Below are 27447 nucleotides of genomic sequence, written 5' to 3' on the forward strand. Positions count from 1 at the left end.
CATTAGTACCATATAGTAGGTACTTGCAACGGTATACCAGTAGCCAATTGTGGATGTACAAAAGTACTTACCATGGTCAATTTAGGGAGAAAGCACAGTGACTGGGGTTCTGATTAGCAGGATCCAGTCAGACTATGTCAAAAACACACTGACACCAGCCATAAAGTGGGGGTAACATGAAATATGCCCCCCCTCAAATCCATTTTTACCAACCAGTCGTTCACCTGAAACTAATCCCTTTACAGATGGATCCTTTCATTTTCAAATGTCTGTAACCTGAACACAGATTCATTATTCTTAAATTTATTACCAGTCTATCCTTTTTTTTTACCAGCCAAAAAAATGTGCAGACAAAACCATTCAAGTGATGTTCTACTATACATATTGCATATTTCTGTAACATCTTCTCTGTCTCCAAATCTGATATTCTTCTTTGTGCCTGAGATAAACCTAACTCTTTTGGTTCCTTGTCCCGATTTGGTACCGCCACAAATGTTATCTCGGACCCCTGGATCGTATTTCAGACCCACAGATGCTTTGCTATACATCTCCGTTTATTTGATAACATCTGCAGTCGCCCCCCTATTCTTTTTACGGAGGTACCGAAAGAGATCTTTTAACTCGCCGCAGGACCCTGAAGCGGATTGTCCTTTTCCCCAGTTACTTCTTGTTCTGCCAAACTAGCCTCTTTGTGGAAAGAAACCTGAGAAACCATGGAAGCCTCTTCCAGCCATTGTAGATGTAGTTGTATACAGACCTTTGATACACGGATAGCGTACGGTCCTCATCTGCTGGCCATTCCAAAAATACCACAAAAAACTTTCCCTCATACTATTCTGTGCCTTGTCTAGAGCTGTAAACGTGGCTACAAGCTTTCCGAAGTGCTTCACCATACCCTTACCAAAGAGTAACCCTTTCACACGGTTACTAGCCTCTTTGTTAGACATTTCCCCTAATTTGGAATTAATCTTCAATAGAACAGATTTTCTAAGCCCTGCTAAAAGCCCAGAATTTGCATTGCCTAAAAACACATTCGCTCTCTGGGTTCCTACTTCGTAATAGCTCCACATCAACCTGCTCACCATTTAATTGTTCCTCTTCCGCCATATCCATAACTTAGAACAGTGGACCTAAAACATTCACTAATCACTCCTGCCATTGTTTCGATGATCTTTCAAGATCATTGTGTGGATCTCTCCCTATCTTAAACAGATAGGATATAATGTCCGGATCCAGATTGGGAGTATAACATACTTTATTCTCGGTTTGTGGTCTCGCACACTCTGCCTTTAGGACATTCCATCCCTCCCTCTCAAAAGGCTTTCTTATCCACTCTTTTATGAACCTTCCTTAGGTGGTTTAGTGGCTACTAATCAGCATAGCTAAGGTGACATATTGTAGGGACTGAATGTCTCTTCCCCCAAAGGATCTTTGTTCACAGCATCAGATGATGAGATAACATCAACCTTAATGTTATCATTTAAATCATCATCTTGATTAATATCCAAAATGTATTCATCATAATTTTTTTCTGTCCCTTGCATCACATTGTCATCAGTCTCCTTCGTAAACTCATCATCTGTTAAATTCTGTGAGTCGCCAAGGACACCTTTGCTTTGCAGGACGCTTCGGACACCCACCTTTGTCATGAAGTTCAATCCATCTTTGCTAGTTTTATTCAAATGTGTAGTTTTCCTAAGCTTCTTACTCTTTTTTTGCTTTCTTATTTTCCTTTTCCTCAGATAAGGACCAACAATTCCTCACCTGATACATCATCCTTTCTTTTTCTTGTCCAGACCAATCCCTACAACTTTCCTAATCAAAGCCTTAACCTTCTTTTTCTTGTCCAGACCAATCCCTACAACTTTCCTAATCAAAGCCTTAACCTCACTCTGAATCAACATTCTTAACTCTCCTCGCTAACCCGAACTTTCACCACATACCATTCCGCACAATTACCATCTGTGGACTTTTTTTTTTATTAGCATACACTGGCAATTATCAGCTGTAAACAATGAAATTGTATTTGTCCCAACCAGATAAACAGTAAATGCCAAATTTCTCAAATTCTCTCCCAAAACACTAAAATTCCTTCTACCTCACAGATACAATGCAAGATACAACGGACTACTCATCAGCTGTTCGAGTGAGTGCTTTTCATTCTGTACAATAATGTATCTAGCCAATTGTCGGCAACATATTCTTTTATGTTTTCAATACTTTTCTGCCCAATCCTGATCCCACAAAATCAAGTCAAACCAATCAATGAGCACCTCTGCGTTGAACAGTGAGCCTGCGATTGATCATAAGCCATCGCACTACAGTTTTCCTTTCAAAGGATGCAAACGCTTCAACACGCCGGGACCTCCGCCCCCTTTAAAGGAGCCCTATGAATTTTCGCGCTGCTGCAAATGCTGGTTGCTGCCGCACCGCATGAGAATGGTAAGCTTAGACCACACACACAACCCCACGCCGTCTACCTACACTAATACGCAAGTTAGCCTCCCCCCTACTCTGACGCCTAAACAGAGGGAGGCTAACCATGGGTTTCTAAAACCATGAACTCTCCGTAAATTAAAAAAAATCCTTCCTCACTTTTTTTATTTCTAAAACTCTGTTATCAGCAAACGCCTAAGCACACACTCCGCTTCTGAAAATTTTCATCTCTTCATTCACAATCCATTCCCTTATAAAATCACACTCCTTACAATACTGCACTGAACCAAGAGCTAACAAGCATTTACAATGCAACGGTCTCGCCTTTGCAAAAGTTAGAGCTATTAGCATTGTAAATGACAACATTTTTATTTATGTGTTGGTTTTGAAAACAGATAAATAAATGGCTCTGTCATTTACAATGCCAATAGCTTAATGTCTTGCAAATGTGCGACCTATTGCATTTGCAATGCAATAAGTTGCTCATTTACGCGAGTTGGAGCTATTGACATTGCAAATAACGCGTTTTATTTGTTTCAAAAACACACACACACAGCCACACACACACACAGAGGTCTTTTATTTAGGTTTTAAAAACCAAAACATAAATAAAAGTCATTGTCATTTACAATGCCAATAGCTCAAAGTCGCGTAAATGCAAGACCTATTACATTGCAAATGCTTGTTTTCAAATGTTGGCAACTACGAATTTATTTAACTGTCGTGGACCATTGCACTCTTGCAGTGTCAGCCATTATGTCAGTTGTGGTTAATCGGTGCTAAAGTGTACATGCTGCGGATTCGGCTCCACTGCCTGAGAGTGGGCAAGTTAGATGTAATATGCAACTAGTCCAGCACAGAATGTTTTGGAAAAGAAGCACATAGTGCCGAAAACGGAAAGAGACAGGTAGTGTAACCGAGGAAAGAAAAAACTAGACTATACAGGGTATGAAAGGATAGAGAATGGGAGACGGACAATGCGTGAGTAAAGTACAAGGTAAGTACAAGAGAAATGGGCGAACGAGCAAGAACCAGAAGAGGGATGTGGTCGGTCTTGTTCACGCATCGAAATCTTACATCCACTTGTGCCTGTGGTATTTCTAGAGACCCCTCTGACTTAGTCTTGCCAACCCTGCTTAATTTGAGCCAGTGGTTTCCGGTGCTCCACGCAGCACTTAATTGTCAGCACTGGTGCTTGTGACAGTCTGCCACATGGCGGCGCTGTCTGGCGGCGCTGTCTGGCCAATTTAGAGATGACCACAACAACAGTACATTATTAATTCAATATATATCAAAAATTACTTGCTGACCAAGCCATTCTTATAGGTTTGGCAGCCTGAAATAGTCCAGATTGACACACTTGTAAGGGGTTTGATGTTAGTAGTTGTGTTGTTAAAAGCATTGGCAATGCTGGCAGGGGCAATCTGTATGGCAAACTACAGTAGCCTCCTGACGAGTGCCCTTTCACTTAATTTTTTACAAATTAACGCCCTGGCACTTTTTTTTTTACAAATTAAGCACAGGTGGTGTCCGTGTGTGCATGGAAAGAAATGCCTAAAGACTGACTCAATGACAAAAGATAACTGTGAACTGCATGTGTTCACTATAAACATATACTGAACCTGAAGCAGCCATATATAAGTGAGCGGTAACAAGATCCTGAGATTACAGAGTATGTCTACTCGATATATAATTTATAAAAATCCCAAACTAATTGTATGTGACCGTAGAAGGGACCAAGGGGACAGGGCAAACAAGACTGCTGAAGTTTTGTAGATATAAAGGGGCGGGGTCTTGGTGTTTTTTAGGTCTGATGGGAAGGGGTGGATGCTAGGATGTGACCTAAAGGCACGAGTTCGTAGATGTGTGCAGAAGGTGCTACGAGTGAAAGAACCATTGGACACATGCATGGGATGTGATTGAGGAGGGGGTAGGATCTAGAGTTGTATAGAAGGATGCATCAGAGATTCTAACAAGCAATTAGACCAAATTTTAAGAGTCTGTCCGTTTTAGTACATTTTGGGGTCTGAGTGATGAGACATTGAAATGTTAAAGATTAGCCATTTAAAGGTCAAGAGCTCAACAACAAAATGCAAGGTAAAAAGTGATCTGTAGCTCCAAGGGTGGAGAACGCAAATATGCATTTAGCATTTTCTCATTAATGTATCACCTGCTTCTTCCTCACGTACAAAGGGCGTCTTCTCTTTATGAGATCTGCATTTTACTCATGTATATCAAATTTTCTTCACTCTAATGTAAATAAAGCATGTCTTTAGTGCTCGCAGGAAGGGCATTTCTGTCACCAAAACGTGTGCACCTCCAACATCATTCACAAAATGTATTTACAGACGTGTGCATATCTGGGTCTTCCATTGTCAAATATCATGCGCTTCCCTCAATTAGTGTGTCAGTATATACTGGGTGTAAAGTCTATACTGCTCTTCATTATATATTCATTTCATACACAATGTTCCCAAAACACACTTATTTACATAGTCGGCAACTTTCATTTGCATAATCGCTTTCAAACGTACAGGGGTATCTCCCTTTTACATTCACTTAAATAGTTTGTCAACTCGATGTACATCACCACCTTACTACAATTTATATATAGAGTTACTAATACATATTCCCCTGAAAACTTAGGGCCTTGCCCCATTTATTTAGCGACCTGAGCTAAATAAACGTGCACTATTCTAAGTCCATTTTAAGCTACAATGGGGTAACCCAGTATCCCTCAGAACCTGGGCAATACTAAAGTGTGTAAACAATGGTTCTGTCGGGTTCAAACAAATTACTTCCACAAATTACTGAATTAACTCAGCACTTCATTTCTTTTGTCCAGTCATGCACACAATACTTGAAAACCTCCTGACTTTAGCCGGTGTGTTTCATCATTATACGCTGATCGTGTATGGTTGGACTAAACTACAAAAAATATGCTACTGTTAAATATTAATAATAGTTCATCAGGGGTATTTATACCTGCACAGGTTTCTTTGGGACACCAGTAAACGAGGTATTTTGTTTGCTCACAATTGTCACTCTTGCCTCATGTAACTTAACGTTTGCTTTTGTAATTTGTTCACTTGCAATGTTCTCCTCATGTATCATTACTGTTCCTACTGTGAAGCGCTCTGACACCTTCGGGTAAAGTCCGCGCTATATAAAAACGCAAAAAATAAAATAAAAAATAAAACTCATGACATGATTTCCTTACATATGCATTCATCCCCCCACTACGTATACCATTCACATTCTGTTCCTCCCCTTACTTAAAAAGTGTACAATTGAGGAGGTTCGCTCAGAATGCTCATATTTAGGGTTTCCTTTTCTACATATGGTCTCATGCACATGGCAGTAGCTCTGCTCTGTGGCTGCATGAGAAAGTGCTGCAGACAGCTGTGAGACGAGGAACACCTGTCAGGGAGCCCTCGGCCTTTCCCTGGGGTGTCTGTGCAGCTCGCAGAGGCTGCCGGGTATGTACCAAGAATTGGCACTACAGGTCCCATCACAATCCCACTTATAAAGAAGTGTCTCCGACCCACCTCGTTCGCCAGCTTGTGGTGCAGGCTCTCCCAGTAGAGCGAGGTGATCCCCGCCGCGCGCAGCGCCGGGGCATGCAGCACCACGAAGTCGCTGAACTCCATCTCGGGGCTCCGAGGGTTTTCCACCTCCTCCATGTTGCCTTAGCTGGTTCCCAGAGAACACACAAACACTACAAAGTATGGAAGCGTCTGTGCACTGCAACAAGCAGGGACAGAGCTGGGAGGTACACACAGTGGAAACAGAAAAGGGACTAATGCGGCAACGTCACAGCAAATGAGAACTCAGGACCAACAGGGGGTCGGGGCGGCCCCAAGGACTCCCAGATCAAGCAGCAGCGAGGAGTGCGGGGCTGCCCAGCGAAGCCGGAGGTAGCGGCCACGGACACACACCCTCCACCAGGGGTCGCTCTGGAGAGCTACGGAGGACGGGGACCCGCAGAGGGGAGACCCGGGCGCGCTGCAGCCGGAGACCCGCGGGAACCAGAGCAAGACCAAGAGGAGAGACCGGGAGAGGGTGCCGGGCGACCGGGCATGGATGGGTGCGAGCCGCGTCTGGAAAGAGGGTAAACTGCACCGCAAGGGGCATGCGCGTCACATTTCAAAGGCATCACGGTGTGGATGTGTGTACATGTGTCTCTGTATGTGTGCGTGTATGTGCGCTCCTGTGTGTGTGTCTCTGTGTGCGAAGGCGGGGGAGGGGGAGTGTCTCTGTCTGCATGCGTGTATGTGCGCTCGTGTGTGTGTGGCCGCATGCGTGCAGGGGGAGGTGTGCCTGGGTATGTTTGCGCTTCCAAGGAGACAGCCAGGCCGAGCGCGGCGCGTGCCAGTTTCAAATCGCCTCAAAGGCGATGCGCGCGGCCAGGATTGTCTCCTGGGACGCACACATGCCGACAAAAGGTTCTCAGCGGAGACGCGCTTCGCGCGGCTAGCCGAGACCTAAAAATTTATGTTTCTGAACAGAAGCAGCATTTAAAATGAGAAGAGTTCGAGGTTTAGGTTGCTTCTCCTTTTTAAAAGATTCTTTAGGCACTTGAGAGGTTTTAGATTGTTTCTTCCTCTCTTTAGGCTGACCCTCAGACGACCTGGGCCTCTTGAGTGACAGAAGATGTGTCGCTGTCAACATCCAAAGACGCATACTGTTTTTTCTTCAGCCAAAGTAGAATCCTTCCTTCTCTATCCCTCAAGGTCTTAGTGGAGAAGGTGCAGCAAATTTTACATGGCTTTGTCTCATGGCTGGTATAGAGACAACAAATACAATCTTTGTGTGCATCATCTACATGCACTCTCTTCTTCCCACAGGATTTACAGGCTCTAAATAATCCTTTCTTATCAGACATTCTTCTTAAAGAAATCCAAAAGAGACTTACCTGAGAAATGTATAGTAGGCTGAGCAGAGCTCAGGGAGACCCTGCTTACACAACGAAGTGCAGTGAGAATCTGAGGGACTCAGCCTCTCTTGGGAAGGTTCTAGAGGGTGCTGGGTGCTGATTGGCTGAGTTTTCACTTTGGTCCTTTTTTGTAAAAGGAGACTATTAGGCTATAGAGACTATGGTTGCTACCATAATAGCCTATGGAAAGGTATTGTCTATTACTTACTACTTTGTTAATTATGTACCATGGGACTCCCACTACGACGACGGGGAATGATTCAGGCATGTGAATCTATGAAAGATACCCCAATACTGGATAACACAAGGATAACAATGATACAAAGGTTTCCTGTTTCCTATTAAAAGCTAAATACAATTAAAGAGATCCTGCATAAAACAAATAAACAAATCCAAATCGACTATTGTGTGTGATTCTCAACTATCTACCCTTCCAACTGGTCTTAGCATACATGCACAAAGCCACCTGAAACTAGGAAAATCATCTGCATCACAGCCTATCGAAGGGGTTAAAAAGTTATTTACCCGATAGCTCGCTTCTTCAGAGGAATCTCCAGAGAAGTCAAAAGAATTGAAAAGGCACACCCATGTCCGGGCTTGTGGAGCATACATTACAATATATAAATGTACAATTTTATGCAGGAAAAGCCAATTTGAAAAACAATGACAAAAGCCATAGGAGCATAAAGCACGCTAGGTTAGGTAGTTTTCACAGGTTTTTTTTTTCTAACAAATAAGTCAAGTATAGTTCATAACATTCACTGGGTCAAGAAAAGTGACAAGAAAAAAAAAACCACACAAACCTTCATTACAGGAAAAGAAAAAAGCCGGGCTAATTAACCGGTTTGCTGGATTCCATAAAGTGAAGGCGCTGCATCCCAAAAAACAGGTGGTGCTGAGAGACGTTAGCATCAAACTTCCAGCATAGAACACATTCTTGCCTACAACTTTCAATTCTTTAGAGTTTCTATTTGCTGGGGCTGCAGGAAAGGTGCCACAGGAAAACTTCTTAAAACTGTCTGAACCACCAGACTGTTCAGCGAAGGATGGACCGAGAGTAAGGCAGGGTCTCCTGAAGCAGGCTGGAATTGTCTGGCTATGATTCTCTACACAGTAGGAGATGTGGTAGGCCTCTTCTAAGCCGCCAAAATGGACTCTAAAAGAGCATCATGGATAGAAGGTGTTCAGATGTTTGAGTTGAAGACTCAAAATCCTCCACTAGAACATTTGCTTTGGATTCCACCCATACACCAATAAAAGAGGATGTTCCACACTTTCCCTGCCTTCCTGACCACTGCATGACACCAAGTCGCTTCTGGAGGTAGGGGTCTTCTAGGGTGAAACATTTCCAATACAGGGAAGGTGTCTGTACTACTGGCATCACCCACATCTTGGTAGGCCTCCTGTAGGAATTGCAGAGGATCACCTTCAACGTCTGTTCTCTGGCTGTATAGAGAGTCCGTTGCGTCTAAATAGGTCATGAAAGGTTTATATGTAGTAAGAAATGTGTTCATGACCATACTGTTGTCCTCAAGGACAATGTAGGGCCTCTCCCCAGGGCCGGTGAAAAGCTTTGTCATCCAGCTTGAAATTTGTGACACTTGCCAAGCCCCAGAAGGAAGAGGGCCACATCTGTGGAAGATGTGCCACAGCCGTAGCGGTACCAGGTGTCAGTGGAGCCACTGGCTGCGGGACAGAAGGTGTCAGCTCCAAATGGGCCTGAGGCATGAAGGGCGGCGAATGGCACTGGGGGTAGTGCCATTAGCAAAAGGCCGTAAGGAGCTCCAATAAGTCCCATGGGTCCTGAAGGTGCTCCAGGGGGACCACTGCTCTCTTGAACATTTTGAACATGGTGTTTAGGAAAACTGCTAGATATTTACCTGGAACAGGGAACTTGAGGTAGGGAGGTGGAGGTGGCAATGGCACCACTTGGGTTGAGCAGGCAGTGTTGAATCAGGGCACCAATTTAGCCTCTTATGACGACTGTTGAGGTCAGAAAACAATCTGGGAGGTTGCTTTCCTATCCTATCCTATGTGTATTCTCGTCTTATTTCTCCATGTCTTCTCCTCAAAGTTGAAGCTGGGGCCCAACGCGGATGCGAGCATGTTTGTCACGACAACCATTTCTAGCCCTGGCCATGAAGAGTTTTGCTTCCTGCTTTTTTATGGGTTTAGGATGAAGGTTTTCCAGAACTCAAAGGACGTGGAGTCATGGTCAGAACCTACATACCAAAGGCTGATGTCATGAGTGTCAGTAAACAAAATGTGACCTGCATAATCCCCACAAGGCTTGAAACCTAAATGGTTGGGAGCAGACACGTCACCTCTGAGAAGATTTTGTAAAGCGGAAGAAAGTCCTGCAAGAAATGTCAAAGATAAAGATTTAGATCTGTGTCAAAGGTGAGGAAAAAAGGAAACCGGCATCAGCTTATCGAGGTGGGCGCTTTATGGCTCCGGGGACATCAGGACAGCTCCAATCCAGTGTTGATACTAAGTCGGAGCCACCTATCAGCATGGAAGAGCTATGGAAAAGTTTATGGTTCAAGTACAGCACCTGGTATATTAAAACGGTGATGTATCTGCAGGTAAAAGTACACATCAGAAATATAGCCTTTAAACTGTCTTTGCTCAGTCTTTACCCGAGACATCGCCCTGAAGTCGTTTTGAGGTCATAGTAATCTAGAAACCCCTCACTCAAAGTTTCTCACTCATCTAAGAGATTAAAGTTAAGCACTGTTTAAATGAAAGGAAACACAAGCAAGTGAAAGACCTTTTCAATGTATTGCTGAAAACGTGATTCACCAATGCAGGGACAGTGGATGTAACCTTGCCATATCAGTAAAAGACATACACAATATCCCTCACATGGATAACCAAAGCCAACTTTTTACTGTTTCAGCGGTACTTACTCTGGGCTCTGTGTCTTCCTCTTCTTCATCTGGGTTGAAAGCTTCAGCACAAACTGAAAGAAAGAAAACGACTCAGTGACTGTATCAAAAGTTAACAGTAATAACGAATTATCTCAACTCTGTTTCCTTTTCTTTTAGGCTAAGCACTAGTAGTATTCTAGGCACATGCTTAGATACTTAAATTAAATTTTACACAATATAGGTCAATTCATAAGGTGGTGTGTGCATTGCCCCAAAACAAATACACTTCAATTGTAGGACTCCGTGAAAAAGGATAAACATTAATTTATGGTGACCCAATTTCACCTGCTAGGACAATGCCGTCACCCAAAATCACAAAGAACAATTCCGTTTCACGGATATGGCTATCTTCATAGTGAAACGCCTACACTAGTGACTTGGCACAAAGATGGCCGGATGGGGTGGAGCAGAGAGCGCTATCATCAGGAGAGAGGAACTCCGAGGGGTACGTAAAACACCCATCTCCATGGAATGGAATCAGATGTTCGAGTCACTCAAGGCCCCTGACCCCTTTACGCCTCACGCTAAACAAAACATGCCGCCACCCCCCTCCCCGCCGAGACACAATATAGATTTTCCACATAGATCCGCTCAAACTATTAGTCGTCCAGCTCGAATGCAGTTTCTAAAACACAATGACCTCCACCCCCCCCCCCGGGACATTTCTACGAACAAAAGGTACAAGCCTGGTCCGAATTACATGATCTAGGGGTGAGCCAGCTGAGTGGGTGGGGTAGTTGTGAAATGTTACGTTCTTTATTCGAATTCTTGAGAACGCATATCATTTTAACCACTAATGCTAATGGTAGATCTTGTACAGCATATGCCCGACAAAGGCTGCCGCGGAAATGTATGGGTTATCTCAATCGGCAGGACATTACTGAAACTGTTTATACGCAAAGTCCGAAATAATGTAACAATGTACCACTGCCTACGGCACTATATAAGTGCGACATACTATGTAAAAACAATAAAAAATATGGTGACTCAGTTTATATTGATTAGTATATTCTTTGAAGTAAACACATGGGCCCCCCAATAACAAGGAGCTGGCACTGGAAACTGCTTCAAAGGTATTTAATACAGAGTATTTTCAGACAGTACCACATGCATTCATGGATGATACTACATTTGCAGAAAAAAGCAGTCTCACTCATTCCTTTAAATACAAAAAGTATTGCACAACCAACATGTCCGGCCTTGCCATGCTGGAGGTTAAAAATGGTTTAAAGGGGTCTTGTCCAGTGGATAGTGCATCTGTCTGTTGCAAGGTACTGTGAGCTTACCGAGAACACACAGGGGGCTTGCAGCAAGTCCATTATTTACCAACTTTTGACTTTATGCAGGCGGCTTTCTAATTTTCACTTGCAGGTAGATCCATTAAGAGGATGTAAAGAGCATCTACAGCTTGTGAGCAGTCTCTCACGGGTGAAGTGGGCTGTGCTGTGCGTTGTGGTGGACAGATCAACATACCAATGGATAAAGACTACTGACTTGAAACCCCTCTTTGTATTTTTAAAGATATTTGTGGATAACCGTAGACTGGCGAGGCTGTAATTGTCTCAATGCCAGACCAGCAAAAGGACCCAATCGGTGTTTTCTTTGTCAGTAGAAGGAAGGCATTTATAATTGACAAGAAAAGATGTATGTATGTATTGTGCACTTGTATAGCGCAAAATCCTGCCACCCAAAGGGTATCCTGGCGCTTTTGACTCCACTGAAACCTATACGCAACACGTTTTAGCCAGCTCTGGGGAAGAAATGAGTTTTTAAATTTTTCTTAAAGGAAGACAAGTCCTCCAAGCTCCTCAAGGATAGTGGAAGGGAGTTCCAGAGCTTGGCAGCTGTGAATCCAAATGATCAGCCCCCCATTCGAATCCTGTTAATCCTGGGAACCACAGCCAGGTATAACGAGGATGAGCGTAGCGGCCTCGCTGCGTGATACCAAAGGAAAAGGTTCCGTAACATTACTGGGCCTTGGTCATGTAAAGCCTTAAAGACCAAGCAAGAAGATTTAAAAATAATTCTCTGATGGACTGGGAGCCAGTGTAGATCTCTAAGTGCAAGGGAGGAGGAAGCAACGCGAGGCCTAGCAAGGGCTAATTTTGCGGCCATATTTTGGACACGTTGCAGTTTAGAGATCAGGTTGCCAGGAGCCCCCAGAAGCAATGCGTTGCAATAATCTATCCTACTAAGGATAATGCCACGCACCACCCTGGTCTAACCTGGAGTGGCAGCAGGGGGAGAATTTTCCGTAGCATACAAAGTAGCATCATACAGACAGACAGTTTTGTCGACAAAGCCGTTTAGCTGAAGGTTGGAGTCGAACATCACTCCAAGGTTATGGGCAGAATCCACCGCCACAACCTTACCTAATGAGGAGGACGGCCAAAGATCAGTCGGCAAAGCGCGTGGGACGCGGTCCGATGAGCAGTGGAGAACCTCCGTCTTGGAGCTGTTAAATTGAAGCGAGTTGTTCCTCAGCCATTCGGACGTGGCCGTCATACAGCGCTGGAAGGTATCTGTGGACACCGCATCTTTGCCTTCCAAGGAAAAGATGAGCTGGGTGTCTTCAGCGTAATTGATCACTGAGATGCCAAAGGATTTGATCAATTTAACTAAAGGACACAGATATAGATTGAACAGTATGGGGCTGATCGCAGACCCTTGCGGGACGCCTTGTCCCACTCTCCTAATACCTGAGCGAAAAGGTGGTAAGGCCACCACCTGATGCCTATTCTGAAGATATGAGATCAACCAATTCCTTGCCAAACCAGCTATCCCGGCCTCCTCCAACCTGTTGACAAGGATGGAGTGGCTGACTGTGTCGAACGCGGCCGATAGGTCGAGCAGCACTAAAAAGGCTGCTCGACCATCATCGACCCGCGATCGAAGTTTGTCCAACACGACCACCAGTGCCGACTCCGTGCCATGGGCTGGCCGGAAGCCGAACTGGGCCATCTCCAAATAGTTGTTACTTTCCAAAAAGTCGGAGAGGGACCGGGTAACCAGTTTTTCCATGATCTTCACTGGAAAAGGAAGCAAGGATATTGGTCGATAATTCGACAAACAGGTGGGGTCTAGCGTTGGCTTTTTTAGGAGAGGGGAGACCACCGCCAACTTCCAGCTGTCAGGGACCACAGCTGATTTAAAGGACTGAAGACAGATGGAGTGTAGAGGGGAAAAAAGTTCATCCTGAAATAATTTCCAATAACTGTGGGGCAGTGGATCCAAAGGGGAACCAGAGTTCACTCCGTTTGCTAGCTTGCAAAACTCGTCCAATGAGGGAAGGGGGAAAGACTCCAACCGTAAACGGGAAGTATGCTCATCCCCCTCAGCAGGGGCAGGGGAGGGTGGACAGGCAATCACAGGCTGAGGGACGTATATGCCTGAGGGAGCGAGGGCATTTAAAATGTTTGCAATTTTATCCTCAAGCGCTCCCGCTAAGGAATCACAGAGTGATTGTGAGGCTGGAATATTATACGCCGCGCACTCGGGCTTAGAGAGGTCATTTACTATTTTAAATAAGGACTGTGATTTATTCGTTGCCTGTGTCAACGTGACCTCAAAATATTTTGCCTTAGCACTTTTGATTTGGGCTTTATATTCAAGTAATGCAGTTTTATATAGTGACTTAGCATTCTCGGAATATGACCTCCTCCACACCCTTTCCGCCTGCTTACACTGGAGTTTCAGTTGAAATAAGTCAGGAGAATACCAGGGCTTTGCGGGTTGGCGCTTGGCCTTAGGGTTCCGTATCGGGACCAATATGTCCAAAGAGCTGGTAATTTGCTGGCGCAAGCTAGAATAGCCTGCTTCAGCATTTTCCATCAAATGGAAAGTCCCGGAAAGGAGGGGGTGGAAGTTCCGAGTAATGTAGGAGCTTTGACCACTGTCTCTTCGCAGTAGACTTCACTCCATTCTTACCGAGGGACTCTACAGGGAGGTAGAGGGAGAAGCAAACTAGTGCGTGGTCTGTCCAGCATTGAAAAATTATTTCCCCGACTACCACCCGAGAGGCTTCAGCGAAGATCAAATCCAATACATGACCCTTCGTATGGGTCTGGGATAACACCAGCTGTTGCATCTGAAGGTTGCCACATGCCTGGCACAGTTCTCTATATGCTGTACCCAGAGACCCATCAGGCCATAGATTGAAGTCCCCGAGAACAAAGAGTCTCGCATGCGAATTAGAGAGGTCATATATTAAGTCTACCAAGTCTGGTAGTTTAGACGGTGCAGAGCCCCGTGGTCTGTAACAGAGCAGTCCGGACTGTACGACCCCTTTATGTCCTTTCATCGAGAAACCCAAGAGTTCAAACCCCTGGACCGCTTTGACCTCGAATAGAGAGAGCGCCAATGAGTCTCTAAAAATAAGACCAATTCCTCCGCCTCTACTCCCTACCCTCGGGCAATGCATGATTTTATATCCCGCTGGACAGGCCAGTCCAAGTTCCACATTGCTGTCTGCTCGTGTCCATGTATCGGTTAAAAAAAGCACATCCAAAGCATGGAAGTCTATGAGGAGTGCTATTTCAGCGTGATGTTTACAAAGTGAGCGGACATTGAGCAGGCCACAGGACAATGCGTCTGATTTTCCCGAGTTGGTTCTTGGCACTTGGCTGGCCAGGGGTTGTAGCTGTATTAACTCAGACCTGGAGTATGTGACTGGAGATGAGGAGGTAAGGGCAGCGTGACTGGCACCGGGCAAGACCGGTGCGCGAACGGGCGCAAACGGGCTTACCTCTGGCGCGCCTACGGCGCGCCCGCTGCGCGTCACCGCTGCGCGCTTGAGGGTAGCACATCTTATATGGCCGTTAAGCGCGGGATTCCTGCCAGGCCGATCTCTGGCCCCACACCCAAGATGGCGCCCGTAATTCGGCACCTCCTGGCTATCCACACCCAAGATGGCGGCGCGAGCACCGCAATGCGCTTTCCAGGGGATCCTGAGTTCTAAATCCCGCAAAGTGCGAGTGATGGCACAATTATAATGCGTCACCACAAAGTTAACCCTAATCTACTCAAATGCCCCGGCGTTTCCCTATTCCCAACTCTTTCTTCCAGTTATAGTGTTTTTAGAATCCCTAGCCAGTGGCAACGTTTTGTTCACATTATTAACAATGTAAACAGAAAAGAAGTAATATGTTAATGAAAATAATCAAACACATTATATCTGAATCTACTAACAGCTCACAAGTCAGTAGTCCTCAATCTTTTACTGGAACGAAATTTAGGCGACCTGGCACAACAGATGTTCGCTATGGAGAGTGAAGAGGTGTGGCGCAGCGGCCAGGGCACTGACTTCGGAGCACACGGTTCGATCCCGGGCTCCGGCGGCAGCACAGCTCAGCACCATGTGACTCTGGGCAATACCTCACTTAATTTCCACAATGGCCCCCAGCGCCTTGAGACCTGCAAGTGTGAGTAGTTCGCGCTTTGAAAATACGGATTTTTTTGTATTACTATTAATGTGACAATTGTGTAAAAGGTAATAGCACAAAACAAAAGTCCCCGGATCTGTAACGATAGGGAGGTACAGGGAGGTATAGCACAATGCCGAGTGTACTCTTAGGCGCACAGGGGGATTCCCTTTTCAGGGCGGTTCCCCTCACACACCAAAGGTGTCATGCTCAAGCATTCTGCTGTACCTCCCTATCATTACGGACCCCGGGTCTTTTGTTTTGTGATATGATTAATGAGTGGGGAGTTGGTTCCCGCAGGTCTTAAAATCTCCTCCAGCCCCCTTGTGTGATTACCAATTGTGTAAAAGGTGCCACTGGCCAGAAATGTAAAGGCTACATATAGGGGCAGATTAACTGGAAACTGAAAGGTGGTACAAAATGTGAACACGGAATGTGGTACATTACATAGAATGCCTATGTAACCTGCAATCGGTGCAGTAAATAAGTTAGATCTCGCTGAATTCCGATTCCTGCACCTACTTCTTAGCCGGGTCTGGGATCCCAATGACTCAGCGAAATATGCTGAATTTCTCCTGGTGTAGTATCCTGACACCTATACTCAATTCAGCAGCACCAGACATTGTCTGCTTTCTGTTCGGAGAAGCAACTTAGAGGCGGCTTTCTAATTTTCACTTCCAGGAAGACTCATAACAAAGGCCTGATTTAAAGGACCACTACCCCTGCTTTTATTCCAGTGTCATCCTGGCTTTGAGCCATCTGGAGCCTAACACCTAGAAACCAATGCAATGGAAGGAAACAAAGGCCCACAGCTTATCACTTCAAAAGTGCTTCGGAGAAACTATGATTTGTCGGCTGGTTTTTTACTTTGTTCAACCTCCCCTATATAAGACATGTGCACGCCCTTTTAGAATAACGTTTATATTTGTGTCTATGAGTTACCACACAAATTTTTTAAATTGCATTAACTAAATATTATATTTTAATTGTTTTAGAGAGCTACTTATCCTAGTATACTGTATGAGAATTTTACATCACCACAGACAATAAAACATACAAGTGTATAAATCAATGTATAAGAAATTTTACATAAGACAAGAATGTTATAAGGTGTACAAGTCACATGTTCATACTTGTAGACATTATACTGTAAGTAAACAGGGTGGGAGAAACACAAAGTCAGGATATAAAATCTAACTGATGATTGTGGGAATCTGAAATAAAAGGACTTTTATTAGTACCCAAAAGAACAACTTCTTTGTAAACTTGGAATAACAAATTGAGAAAAACACAATAAGGAACTAAACCAATGATTTGATGTTTTCATGCAGCTTCTTGATGCCGGCTCATAGCTCACTGTGCTATATTTGAAGGGTTGCAATTTGTGAACTGGACTAACAGGATCTCTAGGTGAAAAGCAGTAACCTACTCCCTTATTAACAATAAATATAAATCTGTGATCTGCATGTTGCACGGGGTGTTTTGCAGCAGTTGCAATAATTCTCTATGCTACTTTATAAGTCAAAATTATTGCTAGACAATACACAGAACTCTCCAGGAAAGGTATTAACTAGTTATTATAATTCCCATAATATTCCTGGGCACACAAAGACCTCTGAAGGAGGTGTCTTAACCCTGTAAAATATTTTAAAATTAAGCCTCTTTGGGACCAATTAAGAAAGCTAGAACAGATGATTTATTGAAACATTTCTCTTTGTTGCCAATTTCTTTGTGGCAGCCTAAAAAAAAAAAAAATTCATATGGTCACTTTCAGACTCTGCTTTTCATGACTCCGCCCCCATAACTCCACCCCTTTCCTCTGCAACACCTTGACCCCTAGCTTATGGAGTCCCAGAGTAATTTTTTTTCCAATTCCTGCACTGGCTGCAACATAAAAGCAAAAACATCATATGAAACATAAGCGTACTATGCAGCCCATAAGATGACAATTGATAACTGCTGCTTTGTTCAACATCATACTAGACTGCAATATAAAGAAAATTATACAAAGTGTATTGTGATTGATACAGTACATCCATTAAAGAGAGGTAGTAATACTGAAAACATGCTAAACTTAAAGGAGAACAACCTGATTTGGCAAGCACAGACTGAGACAAGGGGGCCTCAATATAGTCGCAGAATAGACAACTTTATCCATGATGACCGGATCAGAAGTAGACAGTCTTTTTCTTTTTTTTATCTGTTGGTTCAAACGATCTGAAGAACAAGCATTTACAATGCAATGGTCTCGGCATCATTAAAGGTAGAGCTATTGGCATTGCTCATGACATTTTTTTTTCTTTAAATCATAAATAAATGGCATTGTCATTTACATTGTCAATACACACCACTCTGCACTCAACTGCACTCACCTGCACTGCACTCAACTGCACTCACCTGCACTGCACTGCACTCACCTGCACTGCACTCACCTGCACTGCACTCACCTGCACTGCACTCACCTGCACTGCACTCACCTGCACTGCACTCACCTGCACTGCACTCACCTGCACTGCACTGCACTCACCTGCACTGCACTCACCTGCACTGCACTGCACTCACCTGCACTGCACTGCACTCACCTGCACTGCACTCACCTGCACTCACCTACACTGCACTCACCTGCACTGCACTCACCCGCACTGCACTCACCCGCACTGCACTCACCCGCACTGCACTCACCCGCACTGCACTGCACTGCACTCACCTGCACTGCACTGCACTCACCTGCACTGCACTCACCTGCACTGCACTGCACTCACCTGCACTGCACTCAAAGAGCATTTTGGGAGCATTATACATAGACTCATATTGCTAAACTTTGAAAACGCGTGTACACATTTTTATACTGGCACCACTGTCAATAGGGCAGGCGGAGCTTACAACATTTACTTCGAGCGCTCGCCCTAATAATTGAGGCTTGCAATTATTGAACCATAAATATAAGTTTGAACAGCATTAACATATGGGCAAAAATATTACCTTTTCTGCACTGTGCCCTTTCCTGATCCATAATGTGGTATTGCAAACTGGCAGCCAAAGGGTTTGTGCTGCAGGGGGTTGGGCCTACTTGTCCCAAGGACAAAGTACACATGAAAACTTGTTGCTCTTGACCCCAAACAATATGTCCTGGGCGTTGGTCTACAGGAATTCCACATTCCTGCACTGCAAAAGGGAGTTGTTTGAAGGCAGTAAAGGAATCTATATATTTACTTGAAATGTGTTAAACTGGATTGCTAGGTGTTTAAATTCATATAGATCTGGATATATCTACACAGTCACATGTAAACATTTTTTACCGCGAGTGAGTGTATAAACACGTACACACTCAAAATAGTTGCTATTAGGAAGTGGCCCCACTAGTTTGATCCGAGCCCCTCCGCAGTTTAAAAAAACAAGAAAAAAAGAAATCTAAAAATGTGACTGCCTGGACTAGCTTGGCATTAGAAAACTGATCATGAGCACTTCAACAGCGCAAAATAAATCGGAGGTAACCAAGCGCTATAGACCAACAGAAGCATAATTTAAATTTTAAACCAGGAAAAGTTTTAGAACTTTCTTAAACTATCAATCTAAACTACCACTGAAAATGCAGTCAAATTGATTTAACAAGTTAAACAGAAGAGTAACCTGCAATCTGCGGATTAAGAGTCCACATTAGGGGTGCTTTTAATACGTTTTTATTTTTTGACGCAAGTGGTAACCGGGTTTTTTTTCTTTTGTGTGTTCCCTACACGCTGGTTATCGCTGCTCACGCATTGGACTGTATATTGAGTACAAGGTGGGGTTTCTAGGTCGACCCCGTGTGTGGTCTAGGCAGTCCCAGTGGGGCTCTGAAGCCATTCAGAGTGCACCCCAAAAAAATGCCATGCTCCACAATGACTTGGGAACATCAACCTGCTCCTTCCCTTAAAGCTACAGAGACTATGGGGCATGCCCATGGGGTACTTATAACAAAACAACATACATGTAATTGTTAAAACAAAAGCAAATTAACAGAAAAGTATATTTTGTTAGGAGATAATTTACAATTTGGAAGAACAGAACATGTAAACCAAATCCAGCATTAACAAACTTCATGGCTGTGTCAAGAATAACTCAAATGAAAGATAACTAAGTTCCAGTGCTGTGGAAGGCTTTACAGCCAGTGAAATTCAAAAAATGTCTACATGCCAACAAAACACACATATGCCAGTCTTGATAGTGATCCTAACAGTTATGCTAATGTCATTTTTAATATAACGTAGCTTTTGCTTTTTTAACACGAACGACAAACTATTCAACCTTCATTCGGGACTGCATACTCCTTGACTCATCCTTCGCACTTTGAAAACAAGAAAAACAGAAGACGGAAAGAATCCACGGACGGAATACACGGAGGCCGCCCCGGAAGTCAGGCACGGTCGCCTGTGACGGGGGCGGGGCCACGTCCAGACCGGAAGAGGAGGCAGGCGGAGTCGATGCGTCTCGCGGCCCGGGGCTCCTGTGAGCGGTGTGGAGACCCGGGGCCGCGCTAGCAGGAGGTTGGGCGCCGCGTGCTGAGAGAAGAGTCCCCGACATTGCCCAGGTAAGTTTCAAAAGGCTGGGGGGGCTTGGTGCACTTGTGTGTGTGTGTGCGTGTATGCTCGTGTGTGTATGCGACGGCGACGGTGACGGCGGGGGAGGGGGGGCCTCGGTGCACTTGTGTGTGTGCGCGCGTATGTGTCAGGGGGGGTGTGTCTCTGTATGTATGTATGTATGTATGTATGTGCGTGCGTGCATGGGCGCTTGTGTGTGTATGCGCATGCGTGTGTGGTGCTTGCGCTTCCCAGGAGACAGCGCCTGGCCACAGCGCGCGTTCCCGTTTCAAATCGGCTCCAGGGATGCGCGCGCCCCAAACTGTCTCCTGGGGAGCACACTCCCTAACATAAGATCTCGGCGGAGACGCGCTTCCGCGCGTCTTTAGCCGAGACCTAAAAATGCTGTCTCTGTTCACTTTGTTGGAAGGCGAGTTTCTCAAGATGGCCCACAACAGAGTGTTTTAATTTTGTGGTGACCATTTTACTATTATACATGGACTAAACAAATTTGAGCCATCGTGCATTACAACTTTCAAACACCTTCTCGGACCAAGTTTGTTCTTGTGGAACAGGATGAGTACTTTCTTTTCTGGGGATTCCATCGACTTCATGCCCTGGCAGGAAGTGGTTTATAACCACAATTACTTTGGTAAAAGCACCCAAGAGTTTGAGGAGTTCTTATTTCGAGGTGGTCTCGATTTTCATACACAGGCTTCAGCAGTTTGGTTAGATGATTAGAGTAACCCTAAATAGTGCACTGAGGCCAATGTCACATTAATGCCTCTCATTGTAATAAGGCATCAGGATCAGTGTCAGTAAATTTAAGGGCATGCACCCTTGTTGGTTGGGCACGACCAAGATGATATAAGAAAGGGAGTGGTTGATCGCTCAGGGTCAGCATCCACAGCAAGTGTCTTGTGTGAGCTAAGTGTCATTGGGGGCATCAGGCTCTGCGAACTTGAGGCTTGCCTAGACTGGGTTAGGCTTCTTCGCATTAGCGACAAGGCTGTTGGACTTCCATACCAGCTCTGCTGGGTTAACCTCACCTGCAATGCCTGCCCAACTTGCCGACTCGGCTCTTGCCCTGTACAGGCACGTCTGCTTGCCACGTTTCGGGAGTCCCGTAGCTGCCCATCTCCTACAGTGGCTGCTCCTCCGTAATGGCAGAGGAGCGTCGCCCGGCTTACAAATAAAATGATAATAAATTACTTTATTATCATATTTTTTCGTTACTCCCAGTCGAGGTTAGGTCAGGCTACAGGAGTAGGGTTGAGCACTTGTAAGGGCGCATGTCCGTTTGGCCGGCCATCTCAGCCCAGCCAAGCTGACTTGCGCACTCATGTTTCTCCAACCCAGCTGTGTTTTAACTGCCGGGTTGGAGAAAAGCCCCAAGCACCTTGGGCCTGAGCGATCATCGAGTCAGCCCACTCAGGCCAATCACAGCGCTGCTCTCATGCTGGTATTACCTGCATGAGAGCAGCGCAGTGATAGCTTCCTGGGAGCCTTTGCAGCATGACCAGCATCAGAAGAGGAGCAGTGAGGCGGTGGGCGCAGATACATTTTCTTTAAAATGTATTTCCCCTCACCTCCCGCGTTGCCCTCCCCAACCCAAAATTGGAGAAACGGCCACTTTTCTCCTGGTAAGTGCGCAGTGACCGCCTGCAGACTTCTTTCCCCCCACATGAAAAGACTACAGGTGAAGTACTATCAGGTGGTGGCTCAATGACGGCACCAACAGTGGTGTCACACCCTGTTGGCTATCTGGTTTTCGCTCCGCATGTTGGCAGACAAGTTCCCCCAACAACGATGCACAAGGGGCATACACTACAGAGTTACTGTCTCCATTTGGCACCTAAAGGAATTTGATAATCCCCCATATCCCTCCCTGCTGTTTGCTTAAACCATACTGTAGAGTGCCTGCCTTCATGGGGTGCTCTCAGAGGAGTGTAGCCTCGGCCAAGGGAAGACCTGGAGAAGCCAGCACACACAACCAGCATGACGCCACCTTTCGAACACTACCATGGCGGCTGATGCCCAGAATACCACTGGAGAGGCAGCTGCCTTCCCTCTCTCAACAACAGGTATGGTAGCTGGCAGTCGCTCTCACTGGCAGGAGTGATTGACGTTGTAGGACATGACAATCCTGAATAGAAAGCCTGTTTCCCAATCAGATAGGTAGTGGAAGAAACGCTAATAGGGTTTACACAGCAAAGAACCTCGAGCTAGTCTTCTTTGCACGAACTGTTCATGCCCTCAAAATAAATCAAATCCTGGATTAGTTTCCCCAACTATTCCAAAAACTAGGGTGCCAAAAAGGGAGCTCCTGTGAAGCTACATATTAACAAGGAAGTCAAACCAAGGGCACTCCAGCACCAGGGAATCCTATTCCTCCACCAGCGTTGGTAGAACCAGAACTAGACAAACGTGAATGCCTCGATGTCAACCAAAACAAGCAGGGGAGATCCATTTTCTGCCTAGACATGCTCTTACCAAGCAGGGCAAACGAAAGAGAGACATCACCACAATCATGGACAACATTGTGGCAAATCTCAACGGGGCCCAACGGTTCTCGAAAATAGATCTAACTGCTGCTATCTCCCACTAATGCTGGACTCAACACACCGGAGATTCAGGCAATACAAGCGGCTCGACTTCAGGATCTTGTCTGTCGCTGAGATATTCCAGAACCATGTTAGAGGGACTCTGTTCAGCCTACAAAGGGTTTTAAATATAATGGACATCATCCTTTCAGACTCCCGAGGATCACCACCGCCAATGGCGGACACCCTGCAGTGGCTTAGCGACCATGGCCTCACCCGGCACTAAGAGAAGTGCTCTTTCAAATCACAGATGAAGTTCTTTGGAAAAGTGTTCACAAAGGATGGATTAAAATATTTTAAAGTCTGACGCCATCCTGCAATCACCAGTGCCCCGGAATGCCACGTAGGTCTGCAGTTTCTTAGGAATGGCCGCATAATTCGGCTGGTTCAAGCCGAACATTGTGACATTGGCGGAACCTCTAAAAGCTCTGACGAAAGCAAAGGTGAAGTGGAACTCTGGCACATGAAAAAAACAGCATTTGAAAGAGTCAAGCAGGTTCTTTTGACCAACACAGCAATGGCCTCCTTTAACCCGAAAAGGGCTAAGGAGCTAATGGACAAGTTACTTGCCGTAATTTCCCCCTTACCTGGTAGAGACATGATCTAGCCACAGATTCCTTACCTTTGAATTTCACAGGTGTCAAACTGGATCAGAAAGATTTTATTTAAGCCACACCCTTGCGCCCCTTTATGTGGGGTTGGTCGGCTTCCTGTGATGCTAGCTTGGTCTCCGCCTTTGTGGCGTCTGTATCACCTATATAGGCACCACCTTGGCACACTGACGTAAGTTACTTTTTACGACTTTTCACGCCAAAAGCGCAGAGCCTTGAAGTTCACTGACGTTGGTGTGTTTCTGAATATCTAGTGCCCTGAAAAGGAGCCGGACACTAAAAAACTGTCCTCTACAAGATAAGGTGTTACCAAATGGTATTACCTAGCCCATCTGATAGAGATATCTAACTGCAGATTCCTTACCTTTAAATAGACACTGAAGCAATACTATCCCCGGAGGAGGGACTGCGGACAAATTTAGACCAGGAAGTCCTGCAGGACAGAGTGGTGAAAAAGGCCATCCCTATGGACTTGACTGTCCAGGCAGTAGTGTTTGGTAAACGTGTGAAAGTATGCCCACGTTGCTGCTTGACAAATGGCAAGGACTGGAACACCAAGTTGCAACGCCATTGGTAGTTGCCTTAGCTCTGGGGAATGACCCTTAAGCCTTCCGGAGGCTGCTTCTTGACACAAAATCTTGATGCAGAAGACGATCCATCATCTGATAGTCCTCTTCTGCACCAGACAACATTTTTTTGATCCAACGGACCATCAGGAGTGTTGGCTGTCCAACTGGAAAGCTTTAGCGCAGACAATGTAGTAAGACAATGCTCTTTTTAGGTCCAGTCAGTGAAGTTGCTCCTCTTCTTTAGAAGGGTGTGGAGGAGCACAGAAAGTGGACAAGGTGGCTGATTGCCGCACACTGAAAGGTGTTATCACATTCAGTAAAAAAAGAGGCCCATGTACAAAGCACCAACTTATAGGAGAAGATGATCAGGTAGGGAGGTTTGGATGACAGAGCCTGAAATTCGCTCACCCTCCTGGCCGAAGATATAGCCAAAAGAAAGACTGTTTTGATGGTAACCAGCAGGAAGGGGCTGTTGTGCAGAGGTTCGAACAGAGCACACATCAGGAAAGTGAGAACCAAATTGAGGTCGCACTGAGGAATGATGAAAGGGGCAGGTGGAAATATATGTAAAAGTCTCTTAAGAAATTAATGTACAATAAGGGATTTAAATAAAGAAGGTTGGTCTGGCAGCCTCAAGAAGGCAGTTAGGGCTGAAAGGTACCCTTTGAGAGTGTCCAGAGCAGAGCCCTGCTGGGTAAGGGTCAAAATAAAGAGAAGGACTCAAGAGGGGGACGCAGAAAGAGGATCAATAGATCTTTCTGTACAATACTTTACCGATTTGTGCCACTGGCAGACATACACGGTCTTCGTAGAGAGATGCATGGCTGACAAAATATCATTTAAGACTTTGGGGGGAAGGTTGAATGCTATCAACTGCCACCTCTCAATCTCCACGCAAGAAGGCATGGAGTTCACAGGTTCGGGTGAAGAACCCTCCCCATCTGCTGCGACAGAAGATCCTCCCGAAGGGTCAGCCTGATCGGAGGATTGATGCTCAGCTGGAGAAGCTCAGGCTACCAGATTATCCGGGCCCAGTCCAGAGCCACAAAAATGACTTGGGACAGTTTGCTGCTTATCTTCTTGAGTACTCTGGACAGGAGTGGTATTGGTGGAAATGTGTACAGGAGGCCTGCGCTCCACTGGATACGAAAAGTGTCACCAAGCGAGTGTCACCTTGGTAACTACACTGCGCAAAATTGACCTTACATGTTAGACGAAGGTGAACAGATCTAACTAAATCTCTACGCACTGCTGAAGGAGACCTGGTGCCACCTCCGGATGGAGAAGCCATTCGTGATCCGGCTGGGCATCGATGGCTGAGTTTGTCCGCCCTGGCTTTCAGAGAACCTGCCAGATGTTGAACCAGCTAGGAAATGCCCTGCTGATCCAGCCACGTCCAGAGACTCGGAGCCTCTTGACAAAGGGTCAACAACCATGGCGGTGGTGTTGTCCATGAGCACTTGAACTAACTTTCTCTTGATTGAAGGCCACACAAATCGCTCAGAGCTTCAGTAAGTTCATGTGGAGTGCGGAGTGCGGATTCCGCCAGAGACCACAGTCCTCGGATATCCACCTCTCCCAGATGGCTGCCCCGTCCCAGGAGTGACACATCTTTCACTACTGTGTGGTCTGGTTGGGAACTGGAAGACGGGTCTGCCTCTGATCCAATTGTGGTCTGTTAGCCACCACTGCAGGTTCCCAGCAGTTCTCTCAGAGATCTGCAACATGTCTGAGAGATTCCACGAATACTGCACCACTGGAATTTCAAGTCCCAATGCACATCCCGCATATGTCATCTGGCATGTGCCACTAGCAGCATACGGAACGTTATGAGGTCCATCAGCGTCAGAGTCATTCAAATCTAGGATAGAGGCTGAAACATCGTTATCATAGCCCGAATTTCCTGGACTCGCCGTTCGGTCTAACACTGCACTGTATCTAGAACAGCACGGATGAACAAGTTACTTATCTTCGGTAACAATATATCTGTAATAGACATATTAGTTAAGGATTCCTTACCTTCCTTACCTTGGAATTACCCCCAGGCCTCAGACTGGATCCGGAGAATTTTTCTTCAGCAGTATCCCTGCGTATCGGTAGGTGGTGTCGGTCGACTTCGCATTTGTCGTTAGCGTCGTGATCGCTGGAATGACGTTGCAGTATCTACTTAAGACGTGCGGACGTCAGATCTTTACAAGACATTCCACGCCAGAAGCGCAGAGCCATGTAAGACACTGACCACTGGTGCATAAAACTAGGGCCCTGAAAGGGTGTTCCTTACTCTAGAAGTCAGTTCGCAGAACGGGGAGGACGGATGGGGCGGTAAGGAATCCATAACTAATATACGTCTCTTACATATATATCGTTACCAAATGTAAGTAACCTGTTCATCTGAAAGAGACTATTAGTTATGGGTTCCTTACCTTAGAATAGATACCCCAGCAATACCAACCCCAGAGGTGGGTCTGCGAACCATGTTCACACCAGGAAGTCCTGAAGAAGAGAGTGGCCAAAGAAGCCGTCTCTCCAGACTTGGCTGTCAAGGCAATGTTTAGTAAGCGTGTGCAATAAAGCCCACGTGGCTGAATTCCAGATGTCATGAAGGGGGATTCCAAAAGCAGTAGTTGCTGCTGTCGCCTGGTGGAATGGGCGTGCAACCCTACTGGAGGTTCCTTTTCGCCAAGGAATAACAAATTTTAATGCAAAGAACAACCCATCGAGAGATGGTTTGTTTATGCACGACCTGAACTTTCTTGGCGCCCACAGAACCAACAAAGAGTGATCATCCACCCGGAATGGTTTTGTGCGATCCAGATAAAATGAAAGCGCATGTTTTGGATCCAGATGGTGCAGCCTCTCCTAATCTTTCGAAAGATGCGGGGACAGGAAGAAGGTGGGCAAAGTGATGGTCTGTCCTATATGAAAAAAGGTGCGGATTTGGGAAAGAAAGAAGGGTCGAGTTCGAAGGACAACCTTGTCCAGATGAACAGCAAAGAAAGGAGGCTTAGAAGAAAGAGCCTGAAGCTCACTCACCGTGCGAGCAGAGGTGATGGCAACCAGAAAAGCATTCTAAAGTCAACAGTCTGAGATGACAATTATGTAGCAACTCGAAGGGAGCGCACATAAGGTAAGTCAGAGCAAGGTTCAAGTCCAACTGGGGCATTATGAAAGGAATAGGAGGAAACAGGTGAGTAATGCCCTTAAGGAAACGGTTAGCCATAGGGGACTTGAAAAGAGAAGACTGATCAGGAAGGCGATAAAAGGCCGAAATGGCCGACTAGCCCTTGAGGGTGCCCAAAGCAGAGCCCTGCTGGGCTAAAGAAATCAGGAAGAGGAGAACCTCAAAAGGGGGCAGAACAGGGATCCACAGCCTTTGCTGCGCACCA

At 45.6% G+C, this 27447-nt stretch overlaps 1 protein-coding gene across 1 annotated transcript in view; it reads right to left on the reverse strand.

The window, feature by feature from the left end:
* PRKAR2A (protein kinase cAMP-dependent type II regulatory subunit alpha) overlaps nt 1–27447 on the reverse strand; it is a 610052-nt gene that overhangs the window by 370529 nt on the left and 212076 nt on the right. Inside the window, exon 3 of the mRNA XM_078661792.1 lies at nt 10282–10334. Within this exon, the coding sequence (XP_078517918.1) occupies nt 10282–10334 (53 nt within the window). The remainder of the gene's footprint in view (nt 1–10281; nt 10335–27447) is intronic.

The sequence above is a fragment of the Lissotriton helveticus genome, chromosome 9 (genome assembly GCF_964261635.1).
Source record: "Lissotriton helveticus chromosome 9, aLisHel1.1, whole genome shotgun sequence".
NCBI classification, from domain to species: Eukaryota; Metazoa; Chordata; class Amphibia; order Caudata; family Salamandridae; genus Lissotriton; species Lissotriton helveticus.